At 44.8% G+C, this 24,362-nt stretch overlaps 1 protein-coding gene across 3 annotated transcripts; it reads left to right on the top strand.

The window, feature by feature from the left end:
• Positions 1–357: 357 nt before the first annotated feature.
• Positions 358–22,125, top strand: pogza (pogo transposable element derived with ZNF domain a). 3 transcript variants are annotated; one of them, XM_085261854.1, is made up of 25 exons: positions 358–648; positions 1,613–1,720; positions 2,290–2,396; positions 2,482–2,542; positions 6,400–6,573; positions 6,646–6,846; positions 9,258–9,343; positions 9,425–9,583; positions 9,712–9,974; positions 10,169–10,314; positions 10,464–10,564; positions 10,654–10,800; positions 12,888–13,022; positions 13,142–13,216; positions 14,809–14,906; positions 15,629–15,769; positions 15,850–15,909; positions 16,005–16,120; positions 16,643–16,721; positions 19,598–19,760; positions 20,218–20,619; positions 20,711–21,001; positions 21,090–21,290; positions 21,366–21,496; positions 21,658–22,125. In XM_085261854.1, the coding sequence occupies exons 2-25, from the start codon at positions 1,621–1,623 to the stop codon at positions 21,863–21,865; spliced, it is 3,645 nt and encodes a 1,214-aa protein (XP_085117980.1). In that variant the 5' UTR covers positions 358–648; positions 1,613–1,620; the 3' UTR covers positions 21,866–22,125. The 3 variants fall into 3 exon arrangements, with proteins under 3 accessions (XP_085117980.1, XP_085117978.1, XP_085117979.1); XM_085261852.1 differs by having other exon boundaries at positions 359–648; positions 9,688–9,974; XM_085261853.1 differs by having other exon boundaries at positions 359–648; positions 1,610–1,720; positions 9,688–9,974.
• Positions 22,126–24,362: the final 2,237 nt, after the last annotated feature.

Raw genomic sequence — 24,362 nt, 5'->3', positions numbered from 1 at the left:
ATATACATGTAAATATATTTACTGATTTCTTTTTACATTTTGTTGGTTGTTGTGTTAGAAATCGCCACACCATCCTAACACTTTGGGCTGGAAAGTTTAGGTAGGTAGATTCCGGAGCTGTTACATTAGAGCCTTTGATGGTCGCCGTTCATGTCTTTAATCAGAGTTTATAGACTCTGTAAATAAAAACAGTCCCAAACTGATTAATTCTGTGTTGCTAATAATTAGCTTAGCATTAGCATGCCAAAGATAAGAAGCATGCCACAACTGTTAGCGTGCCGACATAGCGCTGAACTCTACTTAAACTGGCAGAGTGTGGTGCTTAAACTGAGCGTATTTATCGTCGATAAGCAAAAACATCCGGTTACGAGGAAGAAAACATTTAATAAGCCACATATCAAAACAGTTGCTGTGAGCCCCACGGAGAGGTATCACTCCGCTCCGTCTGAATGTAGTCCCGTAACAGCAGCGCAAACGGGAGGTTGTTGGCGGAGGGATACGGTTGTGCTAGCAGGAGCAAACGACATCTCCAACGTGTGTGTGAAGACCACACATTATTCATTTTATTCCTAAAGGAAAAGCACACTGTTCACAGGCGGAATTTTAACGGAATATATAATTGTTTTGCACATTAAATGTCCGGATAAGGTAAGCGTCTGGTTGGTATACTTTTTCAATGGATGTCATCCAGAGTTATTGAAGTCTCTGAGTTAGCAGCTCGGCTAGTTAGCATAGTTAGCTCAATGCTAAGCTACAGTGTGGAGAGACTGTAGGGAAAGATAATGGTGTATAGATTTGTTTTTATCACTCAACTTTTAGTAGTTAGAAATCAGTAAGTGACACGTCGTTGATCTTTAGCATGCTAAGCTGCAGCTGTGGTTACTGAATGTGTTTTAATTGAGTTTTGAAACTTGCTCATGAACTAAATGTATTAATGTTTTTTAAGCTCTGTTACTTCTAATAGAGTTTAAGGTCACCTATAACAACTTTGAGCTACTCCCTTTATCAGCTACTAATGAAATCTCTTTGTTGTTGAAAATAAAATATTAATACGAGCTCCTTATTGATGAAGTTGGCACTGCTAACTTTGAGATGGCCACTAGCAGAATGCTCATACAGAGCAGCTGACATATTTATGAATGAAAAAGGTTCAGATCTGTGTAGAGCTGCAACACTAAACTCGTTGAGCTTTGAATTAGGTTTTTAAAATTTGTTTTCGAAGATTTAAGCCAGAAGGAAATAATTTTAGTTTGAGATTTCCTTTTGCGTTCAAAAATAACATTGGTATAATTAGCCACATGCTCTTTGTTAGGAACCCCTGTGAAATGCTTTTATAAAGCTTATTTTGACTGATGTCCTGTTTGAATTGCAGAGTTGATTTATTAGACTGTATTAAAAAGGAGGTCTCTATAGATAATTTCCCTGTTCAGAACAACTGTACCTGGTGAATGTTTTTATAACTCACCTGTTCAAATTGGATTAATGCTTAATATTTGCATTTTTTAGAGGCATGTTTGGCCGATGGGTGCACACTGACGGAGGTGGTTCTAGCTGCTAGCTGGAGCCTCTAGTTTTTGTGCAGGTTTGTCTCACAGGTGTGTCCTTCCAGCAGGCAAGGAGATGACGACAGAGGTGGAGAGGCCAGCAGGAGGCACAGCTGACCAGGAGATGAAATGTAATGAAGAGGAGGAAGAGGTCCTGCAAGAAAAGGATGATAAAGGTTAAAAAAAACCCCAAACAAACAATTCTTTACAATGAAATGAATTCAGCATATGCAGGTTATCCTTCCATTATCTCGATTCACTTAACTAACGGCCGTGTCTAAGAATCTGTATTTATTAATGATGCTCATCAGGGAAGCGCAAAGATTTTAGAGGCTGCTGAAAAACTTTACACCCTCCTACTCTTTCTGCAGAGGTCCGAAGGACCAGCAATGATGACATTTTATTCCATGACGTAAATTAGTCTTTATATATGTAGCGTCTCATGTCCCCTTTAAATGACGAGTAAGTCTCGCACCAATTGTGATGATTAGTCCACTAACGTGGCACCACGGACGCGGCCTTCACCCAAAAGCCAAAAGCTTTGGAATTTAACATCAGTAAGGCCTTCAGATCAAATAGACCAAATACGATTGAGTCTATAGGATTTCAGTAGGAAGCTGTTAGCATTTGGATAAAGTTCAGCACCTGATAAAAGCAAAGTGACCGTAGAGTTTCCTCTTAAATTCAAATTGGCTGATTGTTGTGATCAGACAGTCAGCTGATTAAGTGTGTGTGTCGTGTTCAGGTCTGCAGGAGGACGCTGACCCCCCACCAGTCCATATCATCCCTCTCCCAGTCCAGCCTAATGCAGAGAACAGCTGCGGGCCCCTCACAGACAGCAGCGCAATGGAGGTACTGGTTGATTTTTGATTATAGATCGACTGCTGGTTGTTGATTATAGATCATCTGCAACATTTCAAACATGTGATGTGTTCAGTCTGCAGGTGCTTCTCTAAGCTTCAGGGTCAACGGTCAGCTGGTCCCCCTGCTGCCTGGAGGTCAGTCCCAAACACTTTCAAGTAGAAGTACTTCATTAATATCTTTGTTCATACTAGGGATGGACCGATCCGATATTACGTATCGGTCCGATACTGACCTAAATTACTGGATCGGATATCAGAGAGAAATAAAAGATGTAATCCGATCCATTAAATATCACACAAGCACCTCACAAGACCTGCGACACGGCGTAACTCTGCTCATAACCGCAGCACGTCGGAGCGGTATGCTCACGTGATAGAGCGGCTGTGGCATGCGGGACCTCTCGGCGCTCTGGTTGACCATTGGTAGCCTCATTACCAAACCGGCATTTCATCTCTGAGGAAGTGATCCCAGAGAGAAGAAAGCAAGCGTGTAAGTTCATCTCTGAATGTTTGTAAAGCAAACATACAGCATGCTACTTCAGTCATGAAACTGATCAATGATCAGCTGATCGTCTCTCTTGTTCGTTTTTGGCCCACTTTGCGCCAGAAAGAGGAAACCAGCGGCTGAACAACAGCAGCACGTTTAAGCTTGATCAGCTGTTGTTAGGATTTATTTAATATTACTTTCTACACCAGGATCTTTTTCTACAGCTGACGTAACTGTGCAGGGGCGGATCTAGCAAAGTTTAGCCAGGGGGCTGATAGGGCATTAACAGGGAAAAGGGGGCACAGAGACATACTTTTCTTTCTTATTCTCATTTAAAATGTCGAGCTTTTAATAAATAATTATCTGAATCTTACACCCAAAGTTTTAATCTGATGTAAAATGCAGAGGTGTGGACTCGAGTCACGTGACTTGGACTCGAGTCATTAATTTTATGACTTTAGACTTGACTTGAAAAAATGTTCTAAGACTTGACTTGGACTTTTACACCAATGACCTGGGACTTGAATTGGACTTGAACCGGTTTACTTGAAGAGACTTGATATTTCACCCCAAATATAAAATTTAACACTCATATTATATAGAAAGTGTGCACCATTAATTAAATTCATTTATTCAAACTACACTCCATACGTATGTCTGCGTGAGCTGTAGCACAGCCAATCAAATTAACCAGATTTTTTTTTAAAAAGAAAAGAAAAAAACCCTCAAAAATGCTGCAAGGAGTTATTTTTTTCAGGTACATAAACTATGAAGTAGTCAACAAAAAACCGAAACGCAATATGCAAAACATGCAAGAAGAGAATCACAGACAGAGATGGAACAACTTCAACTTTGTCCGACAGTTGAAGTTCTGTAAAGAACAGGAGGTGGTGCTTCTCTCTTGCTACAATGAGATAGCTGACTTCATCTAACTAGCAAATGTTGTCCAGGCTACGTTGGTGATGCAGTTTTTTTAAATGTGTATGATATTTTTGTCATGCGATTTTAAAGCCGGTCCTACAACCGCATCCAAGAATAACATGCAGCTTATCTCAGAACTGTCAGTGAAAATTATTCTTGGAGCTAGGTTTAATTGAGCTGCATTTTAAAGAGGTGCAATTTCACAATTTGTGTATATTTTCTAACTTCACTATTTTGTCATGTGTTGAGAAAAACACAGATTTAAAAATTACATGGTCTAATATTTACATTTAGCATAACTGCAACATTTTTCTTTCTTTTTTTTTTCTTTTCTTTTTTAAAGACTCGAAAGGACTTGAAATTCAAAATTTCAGACTTGTGACTTTACTCGGACTTTTACACCAGTGACTTGAGACTCGACTCTGACTTGCCTGACATTACTTGAGACTTGCAAAACAATGACTTGGTCCCACCTCTGGTAAAATGTATAGAAGTCCATTACTGTATATAGTAACTGTTAAGTCTAATATACCCTAGTAAGCTATAGTACTTTTTCCTTTGGGAACCATCTGTGCAGTCTGCAGTTCTGTTGAAGAAAGATGTTGAATCTGTTTAATTATTCTTGAAAAATAATTGATTTCTGTGCATTTTTTTTTTTACATGTGCATTAAATTAAAGTTGATTACGTTGATTAAGCATCATGAGGTGGAGGGCGGGGGTGGTTCCCTATTTTTTTATTTTATTTTATTTGCTGGGAGTTTGCAGCCCTGTTAGTTAGGTTGTTTAATATTTCTGGTAAGTACTCTTTAAAATACCAGAGTAGGGAGGATGTTGCAGGTTTAAGTTTATTAGATTGATCAGTTTTGCTGAACTATGAATTATTTTGGGTGCAGTGTGTTTTTACATACAGGTATAACAGAATAGCTTTAGTGTTGTTGTTTAGTTAAACTTGAGTATGAACTTCTACAAAATGCAGCAAGATATTAAAAAACAGTTTTATTGATTAAAAAACACTATATTGGATTCATATCGGTATCGGCAGATATCCAAATTTATGATATCGGTATCGGACATAAAAAAAACTGGTATCGTGCCATCTGTAGTTCATACAATCTGACCTTGTGAGTCAGTCGCCGCTAAACATTGACCCTGGAGCTCTGTGTTCATGTTTGACCCTTTTGTGCCCTCCACAAAAAAAATGTGCACACACAAAATTGCCATAAAATCAGAATCAGAATACTTTATTGATCCCTGGGGGAAATTTTTTTTCTTTTTTTCCTCATACGACTATTTTCTTTTTTTTCATAAATCACTTAATGACTTGGAGACCTTTTCAAAATGATAAAACATTAAATTATTTTCACTATCTTAATCATTTAAATGCCAATTTAAACATTTGAATTAAGTATTTATTACAATAATTCACAAAAACAATTCTTTTCCTGGATAGCCTGAATATTACTTCATAGTTCATATGTTCTGTTATATTTATCTTTTGTTGTTGAAGTTTGCATAATAACTGTTTCCACTGATGACTCAGATCTTGATTAGAAAATGGTTTCAGACACACAAATCACTCTGGGGCCTCCATGGTGGTCTCACGGCTCCATCGTATAACTTGCAGTAATACAAGTGTCATGCATTGGCCTACAACAGGAAAAAGGTTGAATCCGGGCAAATAGAGTAAAAATGTCAAATATCACGACTATTCTTCAAATGGTTTTATACTGTAGTGGCAGAGAGATTAAACATGTGGTTTCAATGGAAATAAATGTGGCGTTTTTGTCCAAAAGGTGTCGAGAGGCAAAAGATTTTCTCCAAGACTCTAATCAGCAGGGCTGGGCAATCTCAGAACTCGGGGACCGGTGTCCCTGCAGGTTTTAGATGTGTCCTCGAACCAACACAGCTGATTTAAACGGCTAAATTAGCTCCTCAACATGTCCTGAAGTTCTCCAGAGGCCTGTAATGAACTAATCGTGTGATTCAGGTGTGTTGACCCAGGGTGAGATCTAAAGCCTGCAGGGACACCGGCCCTCAAGGCCTGAGATTGCCCAGCCCTGCTCTAATCACTAGGGCTGGGTATCGTCACTGATTTCTAGAACCGATTCGATTTGAATCTGGGAAGTTTTGACTGAAACAGTCAGAAATGTTTTAATTGTGATCATTCAGTACTAATTCGTCAGGTCTGCGCTTTGTGTTTATATCTTTGTGCTCTCATTTGCTGTTTTAGCTGTTTGGTGGTTGTTGAAACAGTTTTGTGAACTTTAACCTGAGGTTCTGGCAAAATACATTTATATTTAAAAATCGATTCAGGATTTAATGAATCGATATCACTTTAAAGATAAAATCGATGTGAATTGATAAATCAATTATTGAAACCCACCCCCACTAATCACCACCGATGTCCCCCATACTATTTATTATATGGAAAATGACTGTTTTTCTGTGAGTGGTTGCCATAAATAATGAATAATTAAAAGGTCTAAACTGGCATTTCAAGGGTTGAAATCCTAAAAATGGTTTGATTGTTTTGATCAAACGGCTCATGTTGTGTGTGTCATGTGTTTCTGCGTCTATCCTGCAGGGGGCACTGCAAAGCTGAAGTTGCGCGCTCATCCTGAAGGTTCAGCCAGTGGTTTCACCACGGTCCAGATCCCTGTCACGCTGACCCTTCACAGTCCTGCAGGGATCCAGTACATCAGCACCACTGCCTCTCTGAGTGCCTCCCCTGCTCCTGCCCCCACACCCATCATCACAGGTAATCCCTCCGCCAGCAGATGTGGAGCAGTTCAGGTGTTCCTCAGGCTAACGCAGACTCTCTGTGCTCCAGGCGTGATCTGTGGTGAAGCAGCTCAGAAGGTTCTGATCGACCACAACGTGAACTTCAACCCTCCGACCGGGTTAAAGAATCAACATTCTGCTGCGGCATCACCATTCACCTCATCGCAGGCCACGCCCCCCCCAGCACCTGGCAGGACCAAAAAGCGTCCGAGCAGCAGATCTGCAGCACCGCACACACTGCTGCACAAAGGTTTGACAACTCGTCTGTGTGCTCAAGTCTGCAGAGATGATAGAGAGCAAGCCAAATACATCCTGTCGTACTTCAGTATGTAGGCGGTTTGAACTCATCGCCATGACTCTAAGCGAGACGAGACCATACAGAGTTAGAACATTTAAATTTCAGCCCCAGTTTGAATTCAGTGATCATAAAAGCTGTATCATCTGGGTAAAACTGCTCGTTTACCCCTATTTTTACTACAGATGCTTGTAAATCAAGTGAAGTCATTCTGTGTACGTACAGTAAGTAAAATCTCAGTGTTCAGCTTAATCCAACACGACCAAAGAGTTAACTAGTACTAGATGTCAGGGTTCACTTCCTTTATTCATCATACAGTGTTCCTAGTTTGTCCTTGTTTTTGATCTTCTTTGGTTTGGTTTTTATGTTGTTAGCGGTTGTTCTTACAGAAAGGAAGCCCGTAAGAGTTTAACTCATAATAATAATAATAATAATAATAATAATAATAATGGAGTGGATTTATATAGCGCTTTTCAAGGCACCCAAAGCGCTTTACAATGCCACTATTCAGTCACTCTCGCATTCACACACTGGTGGAGGCAGCTACAGTTGTAGCCACAGCTGCCCTGGGGCAGACTGACAGAAGCGAGGCTGCCATATCGCGCCATCGGCCCCTCTGGCCAACACCAGTAGGCGGCAGGGTAAAGTGTCTTGCCCAAGGACACAACGACCAGGGCAGAAAGCCCGGGGATCGAAACGGCGACCTTCCGGTTACAGATACGCTTCCCAACCCCCTGAGCCACGGTCGCCCCATGTAAAGGATCAGAACAAAAACTGTGAACAGGACTGTCTCTGGACGTAAGGAGCGCTGTTGTTCCAGTTATCCTTCCTGTTTGAACCATATTAATACATTTGAGGTTTACACTTGACTGTCAGTCCTCGAGGAGATCAGATGGACAGATGGAGAAAACGTGTTTCTAGAGATGTTGATGGATTCTCTCACAGCTGCTAGGTACGAAGTAACCAGGCGGTTGTCATGGCTACAGTTGCTGATAGAGCTTTTCTTTGGGTCTGCAGTCATTACACCCGTTTACCAGAGTTACCTGTGAATGAAGACTGCTTGAGCTCACACAGTCATCTGTACACAGAAAGGCTGAGCCAGTGCTTCCTTCTACTGCTGGCCTGTATTTCAGAAAGAGCTCATTTAAATGTATTGAAAGACTGATGCTTGATTAAGAAATGTACCTTCAGCTGGTCCAGTTTCCTACACAAAACAAACAAAACGTTGATCAATCATATTAGAAGTAGAATTAAAATCAGTGAATGGTAGTTTTTTCCTGTTATGGAACTGGATGAATGTTTTCAAAGCTCTGATGCAGCGCGCGTGATTACAGTGTCAGGCTGGACGGATTTCTCCTGCAGATGTTCTCTGGCCCCAAAACTGTGTGTCGTCTAAACCTTGAAAATAACAAATTGCTGTTTATCAAGCATCCATGTTTTTCACATTATAGTATGTCAGAGATTTACAGTTAACAAACGGTCAGGTGAATAAACAACACTGAGACACTTGATACTGATAACGTGCGGCACGGGTGAATCTCAGACAGAGAGACACAACGTACTGCAGCATTCGTTTATTTTTATAGGTTACATCGTCAATAAGCAAATATAATCACATTTCCTGTTACGCAGGTCCTGATGCTGTCTGTGTGTGTGTGTGTGTGTGTGTGTGTGTGTCACAAAGTATGTGTGTTGCAAGTCAATTTCTAAGAATAATATAATGCAAGTCAACTTCTGCGGATATGTATTTCTGTACTAGTCTCTTGCGGTAAATGTCAGTGTCACAGGGTCAGCTTCCTGTTTCTACAGAAAACTGTGTCTGGTGAAATATGTGTAACATAACATTTGAAGCATAATCGAATAAAACAATAAAAACTCCCTAACATAGTAAAAGAAAGTTCTTAACTTTAAAGTTAGGTCCTGATCACATACCTCTGAAGATTACGGTACCTCCGTCTCTCAGTCCTGTGATCTGATTGGTCAGTTGTCAGGCTGTCAGTAGACCTTTACCTGCACCGTTAGGTTACCATGGTGATTTAGTCAGCTTCATTATTGATAAAAAGCTGACACAAACCCAAAGATGACCCCTAACCCTGTGATAAGACTTCGTGATTCAGACTCGGATGAAGATGTGGACGTAGGTGAAGACACAGGTGTGAGGGAACACGGATGCTGAGGAATGAGGTTAGGACTCAGGTGAGGTGGGGGCTTCAGCTCTGAGTGCTGTTATCGTGGACTCAGGGCTGTGGTTAGGGTTCAGGTGAGGTGGACTGTGTTGTAAAGGATTCAGGTGCAGGTCTGCTAGGTTGGAATTCTGCTAAGGTGTAGACTTGGATATGTACTCAGCTGTCGTGTCCCCCCCTCAGGTGAGTTGGGTCCCGTGCGCCCCCCCGACTGCCTCGTCTGCACATCGCAGTACAAATTGATCACAGAGCTGCGAGGATTCATGTGTGTAAGTCCTGCACAGCCACCTCTTTACACCTCTACCTGTGTCATCACACAGCCTGATTAAAACCCTCTTCCCCATCTTCAGATGTGCAGCCCAGCCATCATGCAGAGTTTGAGGAACCTGAAGAGGAAGAAGAAAAGCAAACACCACAGGGGGAGCAGGGACAAAATCAGAACCCTGAAACCCAGCAGAGACTCTCAAACCAACAGTAGGGTGTCCAAAACCAGACCAGGACCCTCTGCTGTGAGTTCACACTGCTGATCAATGAGGATCTACTCCAAGAGAGTCACCCGATGAACCTTTGTCATGTGATGTGACGTCATTCTCCTTCCTGTGTGTCTCCTTAGTCTAAAGGTGTTTCTCCTTCTCAGAGGGCTCACTGGTCATCTGGTGATCTCCTGACCAGCCAGGTTAGCGCCTCCGCCTCCCTTCCGTCCCTCTGCAACCCTTCTGAGCCAGATCTGTTTGGATCCCTGCCCAGCTCGCCTCACGGCAAACTCGTGATCCTTGTGGAGGATTTTTATTATGGCTCCGCCCCCGGACAACACCCTAAGAAATGCAACCTGATGGGCGCAAAGTACAGCGAGCCATACCGCTGCATCCACTGCCCCAAGACGCTCGGCAACAACATCGAGTGAGCCTCTGGAGATTGTCTTAAACCTGCCTTCTATTAAATGAGCAGCAGGATGTGCCTCCTGTGCTTATACAAAAAGAGAATGGGCCATTCTCATGAATTCATGCTCTCCTATTGAATATAGCCTGACATGATCTCAAGTCATTAGATGTTTGGTTTGTGTCTTCAGTTGTGACTCTTTGTATATGTTGCAGGTTGATGAGTCACATGCAGCAGCATGTGTCCATGATATTTCAGTGGGACTCTGCGTTCTCGTGTCCACACTGTTCCCGTCACTTCCTGTCTGCTGGGAAGCTGCAGAGTCACGTGGAGGCCGTCCACAATCAGTGCGAGTCCAAAGGTCTGTGACAGCATAACCGGTTACCCTTTGGTTGGTTAGCGGTTACAGGATGGCCTGCTGATCCCGAGTGCTTCCCACTGTAAAAAGGATGCTTCAGGTTTGTGTGTCTGTCATGCAGTGATGGATTTGTTTCTCGTTTGCCTTGGCAGCCACGTGTAGGATCTGCGAGCTGGCATTTGAAAGTGAACCTGCTTTCCTGTGGCACATGAAGACCACCCACAAACCGGGAGAGATGCCCTACATCTGCCAGGTTCGACTCCGAGCACCAGAAAGCTGCCCTCACCTTCGTCAGTGCTCGTTGTGGCCCGAGAGTTTACGTGCCCCGCTTTCTGTCTGCAGGAGTGTGGCTTCAGGTCGTCCTTCTACTCAGATGTGTGGTTCCACTTTGAGGAGTGTCACACCAGCACCAGAAACTTTATGTGTCAATACTGCCTCAGAGTGTTGCGCCGCAACACCTGCTACCAGCAGCACTTTATCCGCCACCAGGTAGGTAACTGCTGCAGGTAATACAGCTAAAGGGTTTAACTTAGAAGAACCGCGAGAGTTGAAGTGAAGGTTAAAATGTGTTACGCAGTTAAATCAAAGGAAATCTAAAGCACAGAGAGGTTTTCTGGAACTACCATTGTTAAGATGTGTGTGTCCTACTGCACTAGTGTCCAGTGGGGGTGGGGCATGGCTACGCAGAGACGGGAAAGGGGCAGTAGAAGTTTGGAATGTCAGGTTTTCTGTGGTTGTACGAAAGAAGGCGACCATTAAAGTAGGGGTGGGCGGTATAAACGCTATACGGTAGAAACGGTATAAATTTGGCCAGCGGTCGAGATTTTGACTATACCGCTCTAAGCTGCGCCCGTTTTGGTCAAAAGCATTGCAGCAGCTAAAAACATCATCTGCAAAATATTCCAGGCGACAGTCACAGCAAAGAGACAAAGCACTTTTGGAATATGAGGAAAGCCAAAAACTGCGCTTCCTCCACTTCTGTACCATTGATTCAGTAAAGTTGAATTCTCTCACAGCTGCTCTGTTCCCATGTTGTTGCAGTATATTAATGACTAACCTCGTATTGTGGATGGATTATCTCAGTTGAAGTTTGGTCCGTGTATAGCATCTTGCTATGCGATTGCATTTGTCCCTGACCATCAGGAACCCTCACATTAACTTTTATTGAGTGGAAAAGTGTTAGCGTTCATCCTCCAGCTTCACTGTGTTTATGTTATGCTAACATAGCTGTGTAGCTAGCAATCACGTAGCACAACATTATATACCAGCTAGCCCAACTTCAGTAACCCTACAAACGTCACTGCTGTTTAGTTTCCTGTCTTAATATATGTTGGAAGTGATAACAGAGCTGTACGTTTGAATGTTTCAGAAATCTCTCAGTCAGAACATGCTTTAACATGTTTAGGTGGAAGCTAGCGAGCTAACTTCCTGTTAACTTCTAACTCCATTAAATTTAATAATGGATGCCTGAATGTTAAACTTAATTGTTACACCTGGTAAAGCAGCAACACTCATCATTTTATTAAAGATGAAAGAATTTAGACAGTTTTTAACTCTCAGTGATGCTGCAGTGTTCGTTTGACTTTGGGACCTGAAATGGACGGAGTTTAGGACCCAGATTACTCCGTGAGGCTCCTGACTACGGCAGCCATAATGCTCCAACAATCCATCAAGCGGTGCGGCTTCGTAGCTTCGTATTTCTGTGCGCCGTGTACATAAAATCAGTTCGAGGTCAGTAAGCACAACCAGAATTCATACATAAGGCACACTGTCGATTTTTGAGAAAATTAAAGGATTTCAAGTGCGCCTTATAGTGTGGAAAATACAATATACAGAAGAAAAGAATATATCGTTACCGCACATGCTTCAAATTATACCGTGATATGGATTTTAGGCCATATCGCCCAGCCCTACATTAAAGTTGGAGTTACTATGCCAGTTGTGTGATTATGGGACTAACACCATGATGACGTGGGTCCTTGGGTAGAGAGATTTCCAAAGGGTTGGTCTAGACTCTGAAACTCCACGTTCCAGGGTTTTTAGCCTGGAGATGTAGAGAGGAAGGAGACCAGTGAGTGAGTTAGGAGGAACACCATCGCTGTCCTTGTAGTTGATATATCCCCGTTTCTCCTGGAATATCCAAATGTTCTTCCAGACCACATAAGACCACATAGGATATAATCCCTCCAGTAGGTTCTAGGATCTCGTCCTGCAGATAAACCTCTGTAACCTTGTCTGGCTTCACAGATATGCGAGCAGGGGGCCAGGAGTCCAATTCCCTCAATGTAACGTCCCTCTTATGTGAGCACACACAGAGCCTGAAACAGGAAGCCCGGCTTAACAGAGAAAGCTGACATCCACTGGTGCGATGCCCGTTATCCCTGACTGGGGTTTTAGGTTAATGCAAAGAAAGCCTGGCTTTGTTGAACTGGACAGATACCAGCTTTTGTTTTTGGAGCTAAAGTCTGAGGTACTGAGGGTTTGGAGAGGACCGAAGAGGAACGGGCTTGTTGTAAAGCAATGTATCATCTGCGCTGAGGTGGAGTTTAATTCTGTGTGTTGGTGCATGTTTGCAGAAGAAGCGCGAGTTTGGCTGCGATAAATGTCGTCTCCACTTCCTGTACATAAAAGAGCTGGTTGAGCACAGAGTTCTGTATCACAGGACGCACATCAGACCACCTCAGCTCAGCGGACTCAAACCTGGAACCAAGGTAGGAACCAATATCCTTAGATAATTACAGATAATTAATAAACACAATTAAACCCCTGAAAGATAATTAAACTCCTGCTGGAGAAGCCTCACCTTTACTGAGTATCTCTCTGTCTGCAGGTGACGGTCAGGGCGTATTCTGTAGTTGGGGAATCTGAAGGTGAAGGACCTAAGACAACTGTTGCTTCATGCAAGGTGAGCAGCATGGAAACGCTCATTGCCTGAGCTTTCAGATCCAGATCATCTGCTCTCCCATCCAAGACCATTTTTTAGTTCGTTCCTGTTTAGAGACAGAAAATCAACCAAAAGGTGGTTGGTTTGTTTAGAAACAGCTGACACGTTAACACAGACACACTGTATGGTAAGTGCAAAGATGTTAGAATAAATCATTTGTTGCAGAAAGTGGAGAAAGCTGGAAATTAGCCACTTGTTAGCCCCAGAACCTCATCTCTGCTCTTCGTGGTTCTATTCGCTTCGAGTGACGGCCTCCAGCTCGCACTGCGGCAGGAAAGAGATTCAGCGCCTCCAATTAGGGCTGAGCGATATATTGAATATACTCGATGTATCAGGAGTTTTTCCATGTACAATGGTTGAAATGGCTTCATGGTAACAATAGAGTATAAATTGCCATGGTAACATTTGGATGTCTGCATGTTTGTTTGCTCCCCACACGCTGTGACTGCATCATTAATTCCCCCCTCCCAACCAGCTGAAGTCATCCACTGCAAAGTCTTTTAAATGTCTGTGTGCACACCAAAGAGCACGTTACATGAACCAGCTGTGACTATTATGTGTCTGTGCGAGTTATCGCAGATCGTCCCGTGCGTGGGGCTGGACGGCGCTACCGCGTTAACGAGCTAACCGCGTTAACAAGCTAACCGCGTTAACAAGCTAACCGCGTTAACGAGCTAACTGCGTTAACGAGCTAAGGCATGGATGCCGGCCAGCCCCACGCACGGGACGATCTGCGATAACTCGCTAATGGAGATTTGCTGCATTAATGCAGTTACGGCGCTAACGTCATTTTAACGAGATCAGCGCTGACAGCACTAATTTTTATATGTTCACGAAAGAGCACCTTTTAAATTTCAATGGTTTTATTTTGTGTCATGAATTCTTGCTGGATGTCCTTTTTGATCCTTTGTTAAAGGTGTTGACCACAGACGTTCTGTGGCAGAATCCTCTGTGCGCACCTGATGGTTAAAGAGCAGTTAAAATAAAAATAATATAATAAATAAATAAAATGTGTCACATCAGATATTTTAGATTCAAAGCAGAAAAAAACATTAAATGGTCGATTTGAATGAGTTAAGCAGTGAAATTTTAGACACTATATGATTGAAAATAACATTTGTCTTTGGAGGTTATTTAAACATATCGTAATGTAGCCAAAAAATATTGTGATATTAAATATCCCCTCATATCGCCCAGCCCTACCTCGAAGTCTGGGCGCCTCCTGGCTGAGGTGTTTTGCACGTCCTACCGGGGGAGGCCCCGGGGCAGACCCAGGACACCCTGGAGAGATTAAATCTCTCGGCTGGCCTTGGCGTTCCCCTGGACGAGCTGGGGGTCTGGGCTTCTCTGAGCGTCTGTGCTTAGGCTGCTGCAGAGGAAGGAAGGAAATCCTCCATGTTTTCAATGGATTCCTTTTTCTCCTCTGCCTTCATTTAGCTTTCTACTGATTGTAGTTTTACCCCAAAAATGCAGAAGCATATGGAGATGGGTGTATGTGTGAATAAAGTTTTTTTCCCTCCTCATGTTCTTCACGTTTTCTTTTTCTGCTCCAGGTGGTGGATGTTGCTCTTCCTACGTCTTCGCAGGAAGTTCCTCAGAGGAAACCAGTGGAAACGCTGGGATTGCTGCTGCTCAGCCTGAACCCGGACAGGTATCAGAGCTGGGGTTCCCCGGGTCCTGTGGGATGTGTGGGGAAACTTCAAAAAACAAGCATTTCTGCTGTTTAATACCTAAAATATTCTACTCGCATATGAGTTGTAAGAAGCACTTGTTTAGATAAAGATGTTGCAGAAACCCCAACAGAATTGTAGAAGAAAACTTTTTCATTAGCCACAAGTACCTGCTCGGGTCGGCTTGACTCTGTTTAAGGGTTTTCATTAGAGAGTCGCACCTTGTACCAGGTACTGCTCAGCTGAGGGTCCAAGCAATCTAAGGCAAGCCAAAATGTGACATCAAGAGACTGTGTGCCACCGATTGGCTGGTCAGTGGCGTCACTCGTTGAGTCACGAGAGCGTATCTTTCACGTGGCAGTCGAGGAAATGGTTGGATAAAAAAACACTGTGGTCCACTCAGACTGACAGAAAGCCGTACACGAATCACCGCATTTACGTGGAAGTGCTCCACTGTTGTGACGTTAAAGTCACATACCAATGACGTCACAGGACTCCCGGCTGCAGTGCTCTAACAACCCCCCATGCACAGTATGTGGGTGTCAACTGTAGTGAAAACGTACCAACACCCAGTCGAGCAGAGTAGATTCTACATGTTATATCTCTGGCTCAGACTGTGCTGACAGCTTCGCCCAGCAGGGCGGCGCCACTGCACAAAACCTTTGTTGTTCAGCCTCTCTCTCACTCCCTCACTTCCTCTCAGGCTGTCTCGGCCGCTTCAGCGCTGCCTCGAGTGTCTGAACTCAGTTCCTGACCTCAGGACGCACTACCCTTCTCTGGTCCATTGCTCGCTCTGCAGGTTCATCACCTGCTGCTCCACCTCCTACGCCAACCACATGATCAAGTATGCGCCTCTGATTGGTCATCTCACAGTCTCTTTTGTTTGTTTGTTTTCCTGAACTGTGCGACTGTTTTTGTTTTTAGTAACCATGCGACCTGCAAGAAGGTGCCGCCGTACCAAACCATCTTCCAGTCTGACCCCAAGTAACCAGACCAGCAGAATCAGATCAGTGTGATCAATTATCTACAGGTGAACAGGAATACCTGAATACCTGACCTGCTCTCGTGTGTGTTTATAGGCTGCCAGACATGTTGATGTGTGTGACATGCAAACTCTTAACCTGCAGAGGAGACCTGATGGCCAATCATCTGACAGAGAAGCCAAAGCACACCTGCATCACGTTAGCGCACACAGGTAATGTACACAGGTGAAGCGCACACTCTCAAGGTATAGTGCATGAAAAGGAAAAGGTTTTCATGTTGTGGGAGGTAAATGCATGGGTCAAAAAAACACTGCTGCCTGATTCAGATGATTATTTTGAAATGATTTAAAGTATTCTGTCAGGAACTGGTTCCATGTCCTGCACAGCTGTTTGTGATGTGACCACAAGGGGGCACCACAGCAAAATAACTCACCCTGATTGTGAGAGGGTCAGAGTGAATCAGCTCTATCAGGGATGGAGCTAAATAAAGGGCAGAACTCCATTTGAATTCAGTGGACTACGTTAATGTGAACCTGGAGTTTTAATCACGATTATCCACTCCATTTACTTTCTTACACTTACTCCACTCAGGGTTGTGTCTGGAGCCTATCACAGCTGTCACATGCCTGGAAACCTCCCCAGTCTGTTACACGCCTCATGAAGCTAACTTAAGTTTTCCCTGATAGATGATAAAGATGGAATCTTCCAGATTTGACACTCTTTTCCTCTTTCAGAGAGTGGGATGACTTATGAGAATGAAACTGTATCAGAGCCGAGAGAGAGTGGAGCCGACACACAATCACAGTCTGACAGGTAGCATGTGTGTGTGTATATATGAAAACATGTTGCTACAAAAGATGTTTACATTAAAATATGGCAAATTAACATCAGAAAAACCAACCACACACACTCTTTATCAAATGAATAAATTACCCCCTCGCCCCTGTGGGCGGTCCATCCTTCAAGCTCGAGTCCTCTACCAGAGGCCTGGGAGCTTGAGGGTCCTGCGCAGTATCTTAGCTGTTCCCAGGACTGCGCTCTTCTGGACAGAGATCTCCGATGTTGTTCCCGGGATCTGCTGGAGCCACTCGCCTAGCTTGGGAGTCACCGCACCTAGTGCTCCGATTACCACGGGGACCACCGTTACCTTCACCCTCCACATCCTCTCGAGCTCTTCTCTGAGCCCTTGGTATTTCTCCAGCTTCTCGTGTTCCTTCTTCCTGATATTGCTGTCATTCGGAACCGCTACATCGATCACTACGGCCGTCTTCTGTTTGTCTACCACCACTATGTCCGGTTGGTTAGCCACCACCATTTTGTCCGTCTGTATCTGGAAGTCCCACAGGATCTTAGCTCGGTTGTGCTCAGAGCTTGTTCCTGTGCTGCCAGTATTAGTGCCTCTGTGCTTTCAGTCTTTCAGTGCAGCCACTGGTAGGATTTCTGGATGTCCATCCGACTACACTTCTCCAGTCCGAACGACATTCCAATGTCATTGCTGTATAGCCTGGTAGTGTGGATCAGTGAATCGATGTCTCGTTCACTCTTGGCATACAGCTTGATGTCATCCATGTACAGGAGGTGGCTGACAACTGCTCCGTTCCGTAGTCGGTATCGGTAGCCAGTCTTGTTAATGATCTCACTGAGGGGGTTCAGGCCTATGCAGAACAACAGTGGGGACAGAGCATCTCCTTGGTAGATCCCGCACTTGATGGTAACTTGTGCTATGGGCTTGGAGTTGGCCTCTAGTGTTGTACGCCACATCCCCATTGAGTTCCTGATGAAGGCTCTTAGGGTCCCATTGATCTTGTACAATTCTAGGCATTCCAGTATCCAGCTGTGGGGCATTGAGTCATAGGCCTTCTTGTAATCAATCCAGGCAGTGCACAGGTTGGTCAGTCTGGTCTTGCAGTCTCGGCTGACTGCTCGGTCTACCAGTAGCTGGTGTTTTGCGCCTCTGGTATTCTTGCCAATTCCTTTCTGTGTCCCGCTCATGTATTGACCCATGTGCCTGTTCATCTTAGCCGATATGATGCCTGACAGGAGCTTCCATGTGGTACTGAGGCAGGTTATTGGTCGGTAGTTGGAGGGGACCGGTCCCTTCTTGGGGTCCTTGGGGATCAGGACCGTCCGGCCTTCAGTTAGCCATTCCGGGTGTCTCTCGTTAACTAGCAGCTGGTTCATTTGTGCTGCCAGACGCTCGTGGAGTGCAGTCAGCTTCTTCAGCCAGTAGGCGTGAACCATGTCGGGCCCTGGTGCTGTCCAACTCTTCATACTGGAGACCCTTTCTTGGATATCTGCCACTGTGATGGTTACTGGACCCTGTTCAGGGAGGTCGCTGTGGTCTGCCCTCAGATCCACTAGCCACTGAGCATTGCCGTTATGGGTTGCGTCCTTCTCCCATATGCTCTTCCAGTATTGTGCCATCTCCAGCCTTGGTGGTGCTGTTCTCATATTGTTCCCCTGCCACTGATAGTACACCTTGGCTGGTTCTGTGGAGAACAGCTTATTCTCCTGCCTTCTATCTCTCTGGTGCACCTCCTTTAAGCAGCTGGCCAAGGCTGTGAGTCTTTGCTTGGCAGTTTCCAAGGCCTCAGGTATGGACAGCTTCCTGTACTTCTTAGGCACCTCTGATAGTCAGCTAATCTCCCTCCATCGTCTCTCTCACACTCACTCTCTCTCACACTCACTCTCTCTCTCACACACACACACACACACACACACACACACACACACACACGATCAAAAGTTTTAGAACACCCTGATTTGTTATTTATTGTAATTCAAGTCAAGTGAATAGTTTGAAATGGTACAAAAATAAGTGGTGAACTGCCAGAGGTTAAAAAAACCAAACTGAAAGATGATGTGCATTTCAGAATTATACAAAAAGGCCTTTGTCAAGGATCAACATAGATTAACAGTTTAAAGCTGTTCTGCAGCAATGGAGGTGCTACTGACTCCTACAGCTGTACCGTACTGCAGAAAGTAGTGTGATGCTACAGAAATGGCAAGACAAAAGCAATAAACAATGGAAGAGAGACAGACCATCACTTATAAATGTAGGTCTGTGCTACAGAGAGACTGCGAAGGAAGTCACATTGTCAGTGAGCACAGTTTCCTTCACCATCAAAGGCTCAGAAACTGGGGCAAACTGGGTAATAGTGGCCGTAGTGAGCAAGTCTCAGTTTCTACTGTGAAGACTTCGAGGTGCAGGTTTGACAGGACGAGCTGCAGCAAGAAAGCCAGACGTCAGAATAAGACGAGGCTTGTCTGGGCCATGAAACACCACCGTTGGGCTACTGAAGACTGGAAGAAGCTTTTATGGACTAATGAATCAAATGTGAAATCTTGGGTTCATCACCCAGGATCTGTGTACGCCGTGGAGTAGGTGAAAGGACGGGTCCACAGTGTGTGGCATCAACTGTCAAACATGGAGGAGGGAGTGTGATAGTCTGGGGATGTTTGCTGGATCTGACAAAGGTGGCCACTTTGATGAGTCAAAGGTCTATTTAGGTCTTTGGTCTATAAACGGATTCTGTGATTTCTGTTTTGACTCAAATTGCTTATTTGCACTATTGATTTCAGAGTGCAATGAGACAAGTATATCTGCAAAACGATATTCAATTATTTTTGTTATTTAAAGGTTTTCATTGTTTTCCCTCATGTTTGTTTTTTAAATATTAACCCTGCAGCACGACATGTTCTGGCAGTGAGGGCGGAGCCTTCATCCCCATCCATCTCCTCCCCTCCAGCTCTACCCAGCTGTCAGTCAGACCCCTTCTTTCCTCCTCCTCCTTCTCCTCCCAACCCGCGATGACCATCAAGTTCCTGGGGCCCCGCTCAGTCCCTGGTCAGGTGAGAGCGACTGTGTGATTCAATCCATCCAGTTCAGTTTTATATTCAGTTTAATTTAATCACCAAATCACAACAAGCTCCTTAAATCACTTGAGATTGAAAGAGAAAGCCCCGACACTGCATTAATGCACTGATCCGTCCACTCTCTTGCTCTTCATCATCGATTGTGGACAGCTGGGATTTCGTGCAGATTCTGACCACCAGTTTGTTATGATGTTTGGGGGATTTTGATGTTCTCACAGCATAACTGGTTGGTTGCCAGCTCTCATTGCATGTGCTATCCATGGATGTTGTGGAAGATCACATGTATAACTTTACCAATGTGCACAAAGGGGGGGTTATGATGTCTTAGCATGTAGGTGGTGGGACATATGACCCGGAGGACGTCAGGACAAGGACTCGCTGTGGGAGAGAGCCATACTCTGATGATGATGAAGGTGGTGTTCTTACTTCTCAGGCTCCGGTCCCTCTGTTGCTCTCCCAGCTTTCCATCGTGCTCTCTTCTCTGTGCCACGGCGTCACAGTGGCAGCTCATCATAACTGCACGTCTCCCACCACGATCCGTTCATGGATCCGACAGCAGCAGCGCAGCCTGAGACACCGGCTGTGGAGCTGGAAGACGGAGGAGATGGCGGAGTGGGTGCTGGAGCGGTGGGAGCAGCAGCAGATTGTGACTGAGGAGTTGCTGCTCTTGGCAGCGAGGGCAGCTCTGGGAGGGGATGGCCGGCCGGAGGACTGGTACAGCTGGACCGTGGACTTCATGCTGAGACACGACCTTGGACCGCAGACCACCAACAGAAATGTGTCGAGTAGCTTCAACGACAAAAGCCGCCGCTTCATCGACATGCTCCGCTCACAGGTATCAGGCCCGACAGTTTATTGATTGAAATGCACCAACCAAACTTTGATTAGTCGTTGGCGTTTATCGTTCTGGTTCTCGGACTGTGCAGAGTCGGTCTCCTCACTCTCTGGGCTGCATGGACGAGCTCCCCGTCTTCATCGATTTAGACAAGTTCTCCAGCCAGAGCCCAGCTTCCTTCCAGCTGTACGGTTTGCCTGAAGACAGGCCCGTGTTTGACGTCATCATCTCTGCTCTGTCTGATGGCGGCTTCCTCCCCCCCCTGCTGTTCTTTACGGGAGCTGCACCTGATATTCCTGAAGGGTTTCCTGAGAATGTGGTGCTGGAGGCTCGAGCAGAGGGATTCACGGATCAGGACCGCCTGCGCATCTGGATTGAAAAGGTCTGACACTAGTTTGTTGTGCAAGCAGGAGCATTGGGTCACCAGAAACTGTTGCAGATGATGTGATTTCCTGCTTTTCTGCCTGCAGGTGTGGCACCCCTGTGTGGCCTCGCAGCGTAACAGCAGTTGTCTCTTGATAGCGGATGTCCATCGAGGCCACCAGACAGATGCGTTCAGGCGTGCTCTGTCATCGGTCTGCACAGACGTCATCTTCATCCCGTCAGGATGCAGCTCCCGTCTGCAGCCGCTCGACGTCTGTGTGACACGGGTGCTTAGGGACTTCCTGCAGGTAAGCTCACCTGTGCGACTCTGGCCCCGTGTCCGCCCCTCTGATGTGTCGTTGACGTGTTTGTGGTCTCGACAGACCCAGTGGATTCAGCTGGTGTCCACTGGGGGTTTGGATGGTCTGGGTCTGGATCAGCTGGCTCTGACTCTGGCCTGTTGGCTCAGTGAATTTTCTTCCACGCTCAACTCGGAGAAGCACGTCATGCACAGGTGGGAATGCCTGGATTGAGGTATAGCTGGAGGGTATTTGACATCAGCTGTATGTCATGTGACTGTGTCATGTGACTGTGTCATGTGACTGTGTCATGTGACTGTGTCATGTGACTGTGTCATGTGACTGTGTGATGGCAGTATTGCTTTTTCTTCTGCAGGTCTTTCACCTCAGTGTGTAGCCTTCAGCAGATGGACGATCAGGTGGAGATGGCAAAGATGATCACAGCTTTAACCACGGTGCTGATTCAGCCTCCGGAAACGGGAGGACCAGAGCCGGGACCAGGATCAGAGCCAGTGGAACTGTCCAAGGTAAAGGAGGAGGACAGACGGGTGGAGGAGGAGGTGGAGTGTTCTGTCAGACTGTAGTACGTCACATTTGACCAGGATACGTTTCGTGGTTTCCATGACGAACACTACAAACACACCTTTTGCCCACACTTTGATAAGAGAGAAGCTGATCAGTATTATTGATCCTTGGCTGTACAACGGCAGGAAAAACCTCACAGTCTCATCATGAGTAAAATCTAGTACTGACGACTTTTCTAACAACATTTTTGTTCTGTTACTTTTGCATTGAAAAGAATGATTGGGATGTTTTTGTATTGAAATAAAGAAATGCTGCTGAAGGACTGTTTAATGCTTTTATTGATCAGTAACAAAGGAGAAAACTGAAGTTGCTGCTTCTCTGGTTGGAGCAGACACGACTGCATTGTTCAGGATATTGTTGGCAGGAAGTTGTTTTCCTTTGTCTTCAGCTGTTTGAAAACAAACTTCAGTCCTATGTCCACACAGAGGTCGTGACCCAGCGCCGTGTGACACAGAACAGGAAGTCTGTTCACATCTCTGCTAATATGACATCATCCTGATTGATTTAATGTGAAATCAGCTCGAGAGGATCCAGACCAAACTCCACTCACATACTTGTCAATTTAATGTGACGCTGACCAAAATCTGTCCTGATGTAGAAACGGTACAAAGAAGCAGCACGCTGACCTCAGCAGCTGCATTAATGTCCCCGTTGTCACAATCAAATATAGAAACCATGGGAACACTACCACTTTCCCAGCATGCCCTGGAGCAAGGCAGCGACCCCCACCCCCCCAAGGGCAGTCTTGAGCTGCATCATAGGAAGGATTTGAGGATTATTTGGCCTCCACTGTCCTGTTTAAATATAGGTTTGCATTTACAAATCGACTCTGCATTCATGTTTTCCCAGTTGGGACCATTTTTCTGGTTATTCCACGACCACGCAGCAGCAACACTCTAAAACAAGAACAGACTTTCACCCTTACAAATAATGCACAGCTGTTTAATCGTCCCTCACGGACTCCAGCACAGCTCATTTGTAAACCAGGTACAGTGGAAGGATTTAGTCAGACACCAATTGTGAAAAGATGAGCGGCCTGTAACTTTCATCATAGCTATACCTCAACTATGAGAGACACGATGAGGAAAAACAAACCCAGAAAATCACATTGTCTTTTTTTTTGTTTTGTTTTTAAACCATTTATTTACAAATTATGGTGGAAAATAAGTATTCGGTCGCCTACAAACAAGCAAAATTTTTACTCTCACAGACCTGTAACATCTGTAAGAGGCTCCTCTGTCCTCCACTCGTTACCTGTGTTAATGGCACCTGTTTGAACTCGTTATCAGTATAAAGACACCTGTCCACAACCTCAAACAGTCAGACTCCAAAGTCCACTGTGGCCAAGACCAAAGAGCTGTCAAAGGACACCAGAAACAAAATTGTAGACCTGCACCAGGCTGGGAAGACTGCATCTGCAGTTTGGTGTGAAGAAATCAACTGTGGAAGCAATTTTTAGAAAACAGAAGATATACAAGACAACCAATAATCTCCCTCGATCTGGGGTTCCACGCAAGATCTCACCCTGTGGGGTCAAAATGATCACAAGAACCACACGTGAGGACCTCGTGAACGACCCGCAGAGAGCTGGGACCAAAGAAACAAAGGCCACCGTCAGTAACTCACTCAAATCCTGCAGCGCCAGACGTGTCCCCCTGCTCACGCCAGTACATCTCCAAGCCCGTCTGAAGTTTGTTACAGAGCATTTGTCATATGGTCAGATGAAACCAAAATAGAACTGTTTGTTAAAAACTACTTGTTGTGTGCTGAGTTGCATCCAAAGAACAGCATACCTACTGTGAAGCACGGGGGTGGAAACATCATGCTTCATGCTGTTTTTCTGCACAGGGCCAGGGCCACTGATCCGTGTAAAGGAAAGAATGAATGAGACCATGTATCGTGACATTTTGAATGAAAACCTTCCATCAGTGAGGGCACTGAAGGTGAATCGTGGCTGGGTCTTTCAGCATGACAATGATACCGAGCACACCACCCAGGTAGCGAAGGAGTGGCTTTGTAAGAAGCATTTGGAGGTCCTGGAGTGGCCGAGCCACTCTACAGATCTCAGCCTCATAGAAAATCTTTGGAGGAGTTGAAAGTTGTTGCCGAGCGAGAGCCCCAGAACAACACAGCTCTAGAGGAGATGTGCATGGAGGAATGGGCCTAAGTACCAGCAACAGTGTGAAAACCTTGTGAAGACTCACAGAAAACGTTTGACCTCTGTCATTGCCAACAAAGGGTATAAAACAAAGTACTGAGATGAACTTTTGTTATTGACAAAATACTTATTTTCCTCCATAATTTGGAAATAAATTCTTTAAAAGTCAGACTGTGATTTTCTGGATTTGTTTTTCTCATCATAGTTGAGGTATAGCTATGATGAAAATTACAGGCCTCTCATGTTTTTAAGTGGGAGAACTTGCACAACTGGTGGCTGACTAAATACATTTTTGTCCCAATGTAACTGTTGATGTTGGCAAAGAAAGAGAAGGCAAA

The sequence above is a fragment of the Mchenga conophoros genome, linkage group LG22 (assembly GCF_057382185.1).
Source record: "Mchenga conophoros isolate Kocher_MC1m ecotype Shallow Benthic linkage group LG22, M_conophoros_male_GT1.1, whole genome shotgun sequence".
In the NCBI taxonomy this organism is placed as follows: Eukaryota; Metazoa; Chordata; class Actinopteri; order Cichliformes; family Cichlidae; genus Mchenga; species Mchenga conophoros.
The sequence above is the reverse complement of the archived record's forward strand: the minus strand, read 5'-3'. Positions and strand labels throughout refer to the sequence as shown.